At 40.9% G+C, this 12,599-nt stretch overlaps 1 protein-coding gene and 1 non-coding gene across 3 annotated transcripts; both read right to left on the minus strand.

Moving 5' to 3' along the window:
- Positions 1-532: 532 nt before the first annotated feature.
- On the minus strand, positions 533-620 carry trnay-gua (transfer RNA tyrosine (anticodon GUA)). Its single transcript is given in 2 exon segments — positions 533-568; positions 584-620. It is a non-coding gene; the product is annotated as a tRNA-Tyr (tRNA).
- Positions 621-957: 337 nt separating this feature from the next.
- LOC131131106 (methionine aminopeptidase 2-like) lies at positions 958-10,129 on the minus strand. Of its 2 annotated transcripts, none has more exons than XM_058075483.2 (11): positions 9,820-10,129; positions 8,984-9,103; positions 8,839-8,904; positions 7,278-7,380; positions 5,068-5,229; positions 4,810-4,991; positions 4,255-4,349; positions 3,498-3,594; positions 3,320-3,423; positions 2,207-2,322; positions 958-2,120 (listed from the first exon to the last, which is right to left on the minus strand). In XM_058075483.2, the coding sequence occupies exons 1-11, from the start codon at positions 10,064-10,066 to the stop codon at positions 1,868-1,870; spliced, it is 1,545 nt and encodes a 514-aa protein (XP_057931466.2). In that variant the 5' UTR covers positions 10,067-10,129; the 3' UTR covers positions 958-1,867. The 2 variants fall into 2 exon arrangements, with proteins under 2 accessions (XP_057931466.2, XP_057931465.2); XM_058075482.2 differs by having other exon boundaries at positions 8,984-9,106; positions 9,820-10,127.
- Positions 10,130-12,599: the final 2,470 nt, after the last annotated feature.

Here is a 12,599-nt window from a genome sequence, read left to right on the forward strand (position 1 = left end):
TTTTGGAGGAGAAGCGTTATTAATTGCCACAAAAGAAAATGGCCGTTAGCAACATAAGGGTCATCAGGTTGCATGATAGAGGTTTATCATACTTAAATTCATTCATTCATTCATTCATTTTCTACCGCTTTTTCCTCACGAGGGTCGCGGGGGTGCTGGAGCCTATCCCAGCTGTCTTCGGGCGAGAGGCGGGGTACACCCTGGACTGATCGCCAGCCAATCACAGGGCACATATAGACAAACAACCATTCACACTCACATTCATACCTATGGACAATTTGGAGTGGCCAATTAACCTAGCATGTTTTTGGAATGTGGGAGGAAACCGGAGTACCCGGAAAAAAACCCACGAGTGCACGGGGAGAACATGCAAACTCCACACAGAGATGCCCAAGGGTGGAATTGAACTTAAATGTTGATTGTAATACTACATGGTAGAGGTTTATCACACATAAAAGTTTACTGTGATACTAACAAACAACGATTAACAAAAACCTAAAAACTTCCTGCATACATTTCTTTCCAAAAAATGTCCTTCGAGCCGGATTTGAACCAGCGACCTAAGGATTTCAGCTATTCGCCGCTACAGTCCTCCGCTCTACCAACTGAGCTATCGAAGGTACACAGAGACACACACACTTACAGTTTATTTATCTACTTATGTTGTCCTGGATGTCTGTTTCGATGTCAGTCAGTTGTAATTGTCAAAATTTATCAAATTAATGTTAAAATTCGCAAAACAGTCAAATGGTAGCCTCGTCGGGTAAAGAATACGCATATCTTAGCTTGCTAACACAAATTAGCAAACACGTCTACGAAAGACATAAATAGGGGAAATAAGGGACGAAACGGATTGTGATAAATTTTATGTGTGCCTCAACACCGACTATATCCGCTTTAAACAGGATACTAACTGCAGTATCAACCTTTAGATTCAACTTTATTGAAAAACACAACTGTAACATAACACGAACCGAAGCAACCAATCAGCGTCTCATATTGCAACGGGACTGTCCAACTTGCAGTTGTGCTATAATATAGCATATTGTCAACAACAGTGGTTGTTGATGTCCATTAATATGCATTGACCTCTGACCTTATAAATGTTTCTCTGAATGAATGGGCAAAAACCTCCACAAAACAGTGTTTTGGTAAAGTCAAATTTCAAGTCAAAGTTTCCATGTTGATGTGCATTTATTGTATTGATTGTGACTTCTTCAACACTCCACAGAAAAGACTAACTGAAATGTGTTTTTTTATGCAGAAGTGTCTCCCTCCTCTGGCTGAAGAAGAGAACTTCACTAGGTGAATTTGACAAGTGAGTGGAAATCCGACTTACATAAATACGCCACAAGGGGTCACTATTATTATATTAATGCTCTTTGTATCGTAAGGTTTTTTTACATGATAGCATTATCAGACTTCAGCATATGGTAATATTTCATAGACATTTTCATCTTTTTATCTTTTCGTTCTATCGATACTTAAGTTTTCCTTCATTTTGTTGTCTAAATCCATCCATGTAAGATACCCATCCATAATAATGGGCTTTTTGTTTTTGTTGAAGGCAGATATGCATGCAAACTAATAAGTATATTTTAAAAATGTATATGCTTTAATTTAATTTAATTTAATGCTTTAATATTAGTATATACTTTAATTTGATGGATGACGCATGTATATGCTTAAAGAATATCCTGCAAGATTTATTTTTAAGAATATTTACGTTCCTTTAATAGGAAAACCTGACATTTTGCACATCGTATTCCACTTCATTCCATAAAATCCTCATATATTGTTATTAATCCCCATTTATTTCCATGTAAAGTTTCTAACTTTTGAAACAACTGACTGTTTAACATGTGCGCTAATAGTCATCTCCCCGACTGACCACCTCCTTGCAGGTAGGCCTGAGGAGGATGGTGTGTTCATACTGGGCGGTGTAGCTGCCTTTGATGTCACACAGAGGAGGGTAAGGGTCCACAATACCCAAGTCGCACAGGTTCTTCAGCGCCATCAGGTACTTGCTCTCGCCCAGCCGGTCCAGCCAGCGGCGGCAGAAAGCCAAGGTGCCGAAATTTTCATTGATCACGTTCAGAAGGTGCTTGGCCCTTGGAAGTCTGCAGGATGTACAATATGAAGATGTGAAATCTGACTGACAAGGACGGATCATGGATATTTTGTGAACATTTGCACCAAATCAAACCTTATTGGCACGTGGCCGACATTAAAGTTCTTCATGTAATGAGAGCACTCCATGTCATCGTAGACTGCACCTCGTCCTGTGCTGCCAAAAGTCTCAATGGCATAGGTTTCACCTTCCTGGGAAAACAGACTTATGGATAACTATATACAGACGGCCTTGAAAACAATAAGGGAACTATATGCAAATACAAAGTAAGTAAACTATAGTGGATCCCCACATATTTGCAATTCAGTAACTAACTATTTATACTTTTTTAGGAATGTATTTATTTGTGGGAAAACATGCCAATTTGTGTTTATAATCTCCATGATTTGGCTGTTTACTGATAGAAAACCCATCTAACTTCAATTTGCTTTGCTTCTATTTGCAATCAATTGACGTTTACATCCATACTCACACAACACAAACCAACAACCAAATCATGAATGACATTCAAACATTGCAATAGTACACAAACAACAATGGAGGCTAAATGAACAAAAAGGCTTGAATAATACAAAAAAAAACTATAATGAAAAAAAAGAATAACCCTCAAAGCAGCATCGTATCAAGCGGTTGGCCTCTATCAGAGTGTGGCTCTTGTTGATAACAGGGCAACACTGATAATCAAAGTGCTCGCAGCCCTGTGGCACACCCCACCCACAAAGTCAACCAGGCAATCTGCTCACACAGACACACACACACACACACACAAACACACTTAACTAAATAGGCCAAGATGCAAAGCTGCCACATCAGCATCCTTGGTGGACTCACACTTGAAATAAAAAGCTTGACGTTGCAGCTTGCCAATTAAAATACTAATTTGTGTCCAGATAGAGTGACCTACAGTCGCTTACATGGCAGCTAGGAGCCACGCAAGGACATTGTTCCTCCCTGTCAGCGAACGCAACACAATTCATGGCATTGAAGAGCAAAATGAAGGTTTTGAACAGGTGTTGCTACCCGATGCGGCTTCTAATTCCATTAAAGGTGTAATTCAAGTGCTGACAAGCGAGAAGCTGTCAGCGCAGTGAAATGGAACGCTTCCCTGCACCCCGCCGTAACCCTAACGAGACACATTTTCTCCTAATTGCGCTCCAGATTTATTAAGACCCAAGGTCATGCACACACCTCCATCCGTGTAGCCTCTCCACCTTTTACAATAGGGACAGTTTTCCCTGAGTGTATCCTGTATTGTCCAATGGAGTGGCCGTTGAGGTTCCTGATTGGCTTCACTGCGACAAAACAAAGTTAATAAGCACAAATACTGTATATTGTATGTGCATGTACATAAATGGCCTGGTATCACCTTGATATGTTTTGCCATCTATCTCCACTTCATAAGACTCCATGACCTCCTGGATGGTCTCGCCAATGTCACACAAGCGTACGTCGATACCTGCAAACTGGAGCACACACGTCGCATCATTCAACTATGCATTTTTCTCAAATGTTTGTTACTAAATGGAATGTAGACATGCATTCATTCATTAATTTTCTACCGCTTATCCGGACTAGAGTTGCAAGGCTGTCTTCAGGTTGCCAGCCTATCAGAGGGCACATATAAACAAACAACCATTCACACTCACATTCATACCTATGGACAATATGGAGTCACCAATTAACCTAGCATGTTTTTTGGAATGTGGGAGGAAACCGGAGTACCCAGAGAAAACCTACGCATGCACGGGGAGAACATGCAAACTCCACACAGAGATGACCGAGGGTGGAATTGAACTCCGGTCTCCCAGCTGTGAGGCCTGTGGGCTAACCACTTGGAACAAATTAATAACGGTAAACAAGGTTCTACTGAATAATATAATTTTAGCAAAAACTTAAAAAGGCAATGCTATTATATGATGGCAAAACAAACACTGAAAATATTCAATAGTATGAGAAAGGGTCTCCAAACGTTTTTACTGATATTCGATATCAGAAATGGTAAGCAAAATGTCGTACACAAACAAACAAACAAACCTGAACATCAACAGACAAAGTAAAAATAATATTTTATTGCACTGTGTCATACAGAGAGTGTATATTGTGGTCATTTGAATATAAATTACCTTAATACCAGTGTTAGTTGCATCTCTTACAGCCTCCAGCAGTCTGTCGTATTTGGGATTGAAAGTGACAGTGAAGGCACAGTCTATTATCCGACCTGAGGGAAGCAAACAACATATTGGAGTTGATGTCGTATAAAAACGATATCATGTATAAGTAGTTTTTAATATGAGATAATAATAATAATAATATATAATAATATATAGTAGAAACTTCAAAGTAGATCAGTAATCTGTCCATTGTAGTGCCACTTGTTGTTAGGCAGAATTCACAGTCTCATATACCGATACAAAAATGAATTAAAAGATGACACATTTTCATTGTAGTAAATATTTAGCATGGACATTTGACAAAATTTACCATGTAGGAAATTAACGTCATCATTTAGTCATATAATGTCAAATAGCTCCAGGAAATCTGACACGGCAAGTATTGCATACTGATTAGCATCTTGTCTGCTCATTGGTCGATCAATGAAACTCACAAATTTCGTACGGTGACACGCAATAATCGCCCTATCATTATATATTCAGTCTGTGACGTCCATAACTCCTCACCGTTGATGTGAGTTCCAAAGTCTATTTTGCAGATGTCGTCATAGTGCAGCACTGTGGGGTCCCCTGCATTTGGTGTGTAGTGGGCGGCGCAGTGGTTGATGGAACAGCCAGTGGGGAAGGCCAAGCCTGCCTTGAGCCCATTTTCCTTAATTAGCCTCCTAGAGCAATCCTCAAGCTTCTCGCTGACAGGAAGAACAAATAACACATACATCAACAGTCTTGAAAGCAGTTAGTAATTTGGCAGGGGATTTGACGCACCAGATGTCAATCATCGTCATGCCCGGCTTGATCCAGCTCCTCACGTAGGAGCGGACTTGACGGTGGGCCTCGGCTGCCTGCCTGAAGTCACTCCACATCTCCTCATTGGCCGAGTCGAGAGCTCGTTTCTCCTCACTGGACGTCCTCCACGCTGCACTGCGTCTATAGTGGAGGACATAGCGGCCATACGCCATGTTGCTAAATAAATACAGTAATGGCCGTGATGAGACCGCACTGGTCATGTTTAGTTCAGTTAAAAGCAACTCTGTTCGGTTGGTCAAGTGCGAATGCAATCATCCAAAGTCTGATGTGTTGGATCTCAGTCCGCTTCAAGTGCGAATTACTTGAAAGCTACATGGACCCAAGACACGGACCAGTGTTAAAATGAAAATATGTAAGGGAAATTATTTCAGGAAGAGTGGTCTTTCTGTTTTGCTCTTTGTCTTTGTGGTAAATATAGCAGACATTACTGTAACGGTCATCTACATTTCATTTCAGCTAAAATGAAAGGAAAAGTATACAAAACTGTGGTGAGACCAGCTATGTTGTTTGGTCTAGAGCAGTGATTTTCAACAACACAAGTGTGCCGTGAGAAATCGTCAGGTGTGCCGTGAGGAATTATTCAATATCACTTTTTTAATTAACATGTATTAATAATTTTCTGCAAATATTATGTTGTCGCGTGTCATTGGTGTAAAGACTGGCAGAGCAATGTAATATTCGTCCATGTGGCAACACGTAGCTGATTGCCTCGTTCCTCTAATAGACTTTGTGATGCACGTGAGAGGTAGTGGTGACATTTTGTAACATTGTTGGTTAAATTAGTATGCGGATCAAAAGGATCTGCTGTGGCGAGTCCGTAATCAGGAAAAAGCTGAAAGAAGCAAATAATGTTGGTTATTGGTGTGCCGCAAAATTTTCCAACGTAAAAAATGTGCCGTGGCTCAAAAAAGGTTGAAAAACACTGATCTAGAGACAGTACCACTGAGGAAAAGACAGGAAGCAGAACTGGAGGTAGCAGAGATGAGGATGCTGAGGTTCTCATTGGGAGTGACCAGGATGGATAGGATCAGGAACGAGTACATCAGAGGGACATTAAATGTTATAGGCCTTGGAGATAAAGTCAGAGAGGCCAGACTGAGATGGTTGGGACATGTCCAGAGGAGAGATAGTGAATATATTGGTAGAAGGATGCTGCCAGGTAGGAGGCGTAGAGGAAGACCAAAGAGGAGGTTTATGGATGTAGTAAAGGAGGACATGAGGGTAGTTGGTGTGAGAGAGACAGATGCAGAAGACAGGGTTGGATGGAGGAGATTGATTTGCTGTGGCGACCCCTGAAGGGAAAAGCCCAAAGAGAAAGAAGAAGATCTAGATATTCCAACCAGCAGACAACATTCTGATTTGGAATATAATGCATATGTTCTTTACTGTGCAGCCTTTTGTCCCTTCACAAAAATACCAGTGTGAACCGTAAACCAACTGTACAAAGGTACATATCAACTGTCTTATTGTTTTTTTTTTGGTCTTGACCAGAGTGCTGAACCACAAGTGTGAAGGCAGCCTACAGCTGTGTCTCAAAGTCAATACTTTCGTCAGTACGCTTCAGTATGTATATTACTGTGAGTATTTAGTAGAGTGTGTACTTAGTTCCTGAAGGCACACATTTTTACTGAGTAGTGCTGTCCTAAATTGGTTATTGTTGTTGCACACTCATTGTAAATGCAATATTTATCCTATTCCTCTACTTCCGCTCTCTTTTTTAAATTGTGCATCGCAATCGCTCAAGTGGGGCAGTACGGCGGTCGAGTTGTTAGCGCGCAGACCTCACAGCTAGGAGACCAGGGTTCAATTCCACCCTCAGCCATTTCTGTGTGGAGTTTGCATGCATGGGTTTTCTCCAGATACTCCGGTTTCCTCCCACATTCCAAAAACATGCTAAGGTTTGAATGTCCATAGGTATGAATGTGAGTGTGAATGGTTGTTTGTCTATAAGTGCCCTGTGATTGGCTGGCCAGGGTGTACCCCGCCTCTCGCCTGAAGACAGCTGGGATAGGCTCCAGCACCCCTGCGACCCTTGTGAGGAAAAGCGGTAGAAAATGAAATGTTAGTCAAGTTAGTTCCTCCCTTTCCGCTACCTAGCCAAGCGTGTGAATGCACAGCCTAAGTTTGAAAACTACAGCATAAAAAGCGAGCATGTAGAGGTCACCCACCCATCTTTTGAGGGCGGGTATTCGCACTCCTCTCCTCTTGGGAATTCTCCATTGGGATAAAGCTCGCAAATGGGAACTGAGGGTGGGTCAGTCTGTCCCTTCACTGTGGCCCACATAGACAAGGAGAGTACATTAGATATTAGATAAGAAAAGAAAGAAGTAATGTGTTGAGATGTATTTTGTTACCCTGTTAGTCAACTAATAAGTGTGTAATGTATAATTTACTTAATAGCTTGTCAGAATTATTAGAAACACTGCAGCATTTGTGCAAATGTAGACAAAAGTCAGACAAGACCAGCAAGTCCCCCCAACAAACAAACAATCCCCAAAATGATGTTCAACTATCTTCTGGTGTCACTTTTTTATCATCATCACCCCCCCAATTGACTAGCATGGAAATGACCAAACAAAACCTTTTCCTTCTTTAGCAGGTGAATAGTTCTACTATATTACTTGTATTTAGTCCAGGGGTCTCAAACACGCGCCCCGTGGGCCAAATGTGGCCCGCAGGACACTAGTTTGAGGCCCCCGCCTTGATATGAAAGTTTAATGTTAGTGCGGCCCGCGCAAGTTTGATATAGATGCTGTATGGTATCATGTACCCAGAAAAAATTATTACGTTTGATTAATGTTCATGTTAAAGGTTAAATAACTGTTAATAGTTATCCTCCCTATCCGTGTGGAAGTGGTAAGTTTTTGGCTTTTTAAGTTTAAAGGAAATAACTTGAAGGCTACCGTTTAGGTCGCTAGCTCTCTAGTTTGCGAGTTAGCATGTGTCTCAAGACGCTGCAGTTGCGCAATATGTTGTAAATAAAAAGAGTATAAATGTGACTATAGTCGTGTTTTGTCATGTCTACAGGGCTCTAATAATGCTTTGTTAATTTTAATCTGAAAAAAATAATTTGTCTACCCACCAACTATATGTGGTTTCTTAAGTTTTTATTATTTGCCGTTTTATTATTATTATTATATTTATTTATTACTGATTGATTGATTTTCTTTATTCTTGATTTGTTTATTTATTTTTCATCTTATTTTGTGTAGAAAAATAAAAAGTAAGTTATTTGAGAACAGTGGAATGTTTTATCAGAGCTTTTCTTGTAGAAAATCGAAACCAAAGCAAAGTTTATTCATTTTTCTGTTTTTAATAAATGCGTTTTTTTTTTTTGTGGAAAACCTGATGCGGCCCAGTCTCGCCCAGACCCTAGCTCCAGTGGCCCCCCAAGTAAATTGAGTTTGAGACCCCTGATTTAGTCATCAGAGAGTAGTTTACTTAGTATCTTACACTTGTATGACAGGTAAAACATTGCCGGTAAGATTAATACTTTTCATTTTATCATGGTGGCTGTTTGACCCTGGAACTGATCATTTACATTCCTATTCATTCCGACAGGCAAAATTATTTTGGAAGTCGAACAACTATTGTACAATAGTAGTTTGCAGTGGTGTTGACGCACACTACTTTATACTGGGAGTTGCTTGGTTCCCTTATTTAGCAAGATAAGACGGTAAAAGTATTACAGAGACTAAGTAGGACAAGAGAGGTGTGAGTCCAACTCACATCCTTTCTTCTTTTTCTTCTTCTTCTTCCTCCTTGCGGTTGAGTTCTCCCCGTCGTCGCCATCCCCTAGCAAGTATATCACTCATTTCAGGCTAGTACCGGTACTTTCAAAAACATGTATATAAAAGATGATGGCACATTTTACCTTCTTCACCATCCTCGTCCTCCCTCTCTTTGTCCTCCAGCGTTTGCCTCTCCAGCTGTTCTGTCACTTCACCAACACCTCCGGCTTCTCCATCCTCCCCCTCGGCCTTGTGTGCCCCCACTGCTGCAAAGTCACATCACCCCACCACAGATGCATGTTGCAGGTAAACATACGCACACATACATTAACACACATGCAAGTGAGTTCATGATTTGGGCTTTTTGAGCAACTGCATCCACTTGGAACTTGGCAAGGGATGTGCATAATACCTTTGGCTCAATATCCTCAAGGGCATACAGTATGTATAGTATACCTTGCAGCATTATGAACAGCTGGCCAATTGGAGCGTGTTCAACAACGTCATTAGTTTGATCTTCTTGTCCCGGCTGCAGTTTTGTTTATTTCTTTGAAAAATGTTTTTGCCTTGCATGAATGTATATCATTTTACATTGTCTAATGTAGTTATTTTGGAGTCAAACGCATTTAAAATGTGCATTTAAAAGTGGACACTTTTGGTTATGATGACACATTTTTAGTGAATGTTGCAATATGATCTATTCTCTTGGGAGACTCCGTATGCCTGCATCATTTCTAATACAGTACAAATATTTATGATTATTATTGTAGTTCACAGTGGTTAACAGACAACATAAACACCTTTAAGCAGAATGCAATACAACTCTACACTACTGCAAACCACAATAAAAATAAAATACACACTCTTTGTATTGCTTCTAATTAGCTTGTACAGGTGTACCTAAAGTACTGTCTCATAAGTTTAAAAGTCTCCTACTCCATCATAATGTATTCTGGAGGAGCTCATTTAACATACTCACCTGAAGGTGCCGTCATAGCCTTGTTCTTCTTCTTTTTTCTCTTCCTTTTCTTCAGCGCTTCGGCTGAGTCCAGGTGCTCCCCGATGACAAGTTGCAGATCCTCCATGGTCGGCGGCTGAGAGCTGAAGTGGCGCAGAGAGTAGAGACAGCTGCTGGAATGCAAGTCACTAAGCGGTGACAGTGTGGCATAGAGCAGCTGCAGCCAATAAGAATGTATGTAACAGGCTTGAGCTGTACTACTACCCATCTTCAACTGGAAATGTCAAAATATATCATATGCATGCTGACATATTGCTGTAGGGTTAAAAGTGCAAAAGAAAAACTGTATGGGGGGTATGTGCCAGTTTGCACATCACAGCAAATCTATTTACTTTGTGATTATGCCCTCTAGTGGCTTTGTACTGTATAAGGATGGCATAAGAGGTGGTGATGATAACCACAGAACCCATTCAATCATAAATTACACACAATCATGTTTTTTACAGCCTAAATTAAATTATAATGATTTTCTTTTAATAATCAATCATAATATTATCCGTCCATTTTCTATACAGCTTATCCTCACTAGAGTCGCGGGCATGCTGGAGCGTATCCCAGTTGTCTGGACTGGTGGCCAGTCAATCACAGGGCACGTATAGACAAACAACCATTCACACTCACATTCATACCTTGTAAATTTCCCAACTGAGAGACGAATAAAGGTATATCTAATCTAATATCAAATATATGGACAATAGCCATCATTGACATTTAACTGTTCTGTTTGTCACTGTTGTTGTTATGGGAATTCTTGTTGCTGCTGTTTTTGTCTCTCCCTCTACTGCCCCCCCAACCCCACCTTTCTCTTCTTCTTTTCTGTTCTTCTTCTTGCTCCGGTCCAGTCGCTCCAAATGGCATAACAAAAACATCAAATAACGGCAAATAAAATTTCATGGTACAGGGAAGTTGTAGCCAACACCTTTCCTGACACAGAGCAAATCTCTCTAGCATGTAAGGGCATTTAGATCAACAATACTATCTGCCCCAATGGCTGGACGGGACAAAAAAAAAAAAATATATATATATATACAGTGAAGAAAATAAGTATTTGAACACCCTGCTATTTTGCTATTTCTCCCACTTAGAAATCATGGAGGGGTCTGAAATTTTCATCGTAGGTGCATGTCCACTGTGAGAGAGATAAACTAAAAAGAAAAATCCAGAAATCACAATGCATGATTTTTTAACAATTTATTTGTGTGATACAGCTGCTAATAAGTATTTGAACACCTGAGAAAATGAATGTTAATATTTGGTACAGTAGCCTTTGTTTGCTATTACAGAGGTCAAACGTTTCCTGTAGTTTTTCACCAGGTTTGCACACACTGCAGGAGGGATCTTGGCCCACTCCTCCACACAGATCTTCTCTAGATCAGTCAGGTTTCTGGGCTGTCGCTGAGAAACACGGAGTTTGAGCTCCCTCCAAAGATTTTCGATTGGGTTCAGGTCTGGAGACTGGCTGGGCCATGCTAGAACCTTGATATGCTTCTTACGGAGCCACTCCTTGGTTTTCCTGGCTGTGTGCTTCGGGTCGTTGTCGTGTTGGAAGACCCAGCCACGACCCATCTTCAATGCTCTGACAGAGGGAAGGAGGTTGTTCCCCAAAATCTCACAATACACGGCCCCAGTCATCCTCTCTTTAATGCAGTGCACTCGTCCTGTCCCATGTGCAGAAAAACACCCCCAAAGCATGATGCTACCACCCCCATGCTTCACAGTAGGGATGGTGTTCTTCGGATTGTACTCTTCATTCTTCTTCCTCCAAACACGCTTATTGGAATTATGACCAAAAAGTTCTATTTTGGTCTCATCTGACCATAAAACTTTCTCCCATAACTCCTCTGTATCATCCAAATGGTCATATGCAAACTTAAGACGGGCCTTGACATGTGCTGGTTTAAGCAGGGGAACCTTTCGTGCCATGCATGATTTCACATCATGACGTCTTAGTGTATTACCTACAGTAACCTTGGAAACGGTGGTCCCAGCTCTTTTCAGGTCATTGACCAAGTCCTGTCGTGTAGTTCTGGGCTGATTCCTCACCTTTCTTAGAATCATTGAGACCCCACGAGGTGATATCTTGCATGGGGCTCCACTCCGATTGAGATTGACCGTCATGTTTAGCTTCTTCCATTTTCTAATGATAGCTCCAACAGTGGACCTTTTTTCACCAAGCTGCTTGGTAATTGCTCCGTAGCCCTTTCCAGCCTTGTGGAGGTGTACAATTTTGTCTCTGGTGTCTTTGGACAGCTCTTTGGTCTTCGCCATGTTACAAGTTAAAGTGTTACTGATTGTATGGGGTGGACAGGTGTCTTTATGCAGCTAACGACCTCAAACAGGTGCATCTGATTCAGGATGATACATGGAGTGCAGGTGGACTTCTAATGGGCAGACTAACAGGTCTTTCAGGGTCAGAATTCTAGATGATACACAGGTGTTCAAATACTTATTTGCAGCTGTATCACACAAATAAATTGTTAAAAAATCATGCATTGTGATTTCTGGATTTTTCTTTTTAGTTTATCTCTCTCACAGTGGACATGCACCTACGATGAAAATTTCAGACCCCTCCATGATTTCTAAGTGGGAGAAATAGCAAAATAGCAGGGTGTTCAAATACTTATTTTCTTCACTGTATATATATGGACAATTTGGAGTCTCCAATTAACTTAACATGTTTTTGGAATGGGGAGAACATGCAAACTCCACACAGATCAAACCCAGGTCTCATAGCCTGCATG

Source organism: Doryrhamphus excisus, linkage group LG1 (assembly GCF_037039965.1).
Source record: "Doryrhamphus excisus strain RoL-2023G ecotype Guam linkage group LG1, RoL_Dexc_Guam_v1.1, whole genome shotgun sequence".
NCBI classification, from domain to species: Eukaryota; Metazoa; Chordata; class Actinopteri; order Syngnathiformes; family Syngnathidae; genus Doryrhamphus; species Doryrhamphus excisus.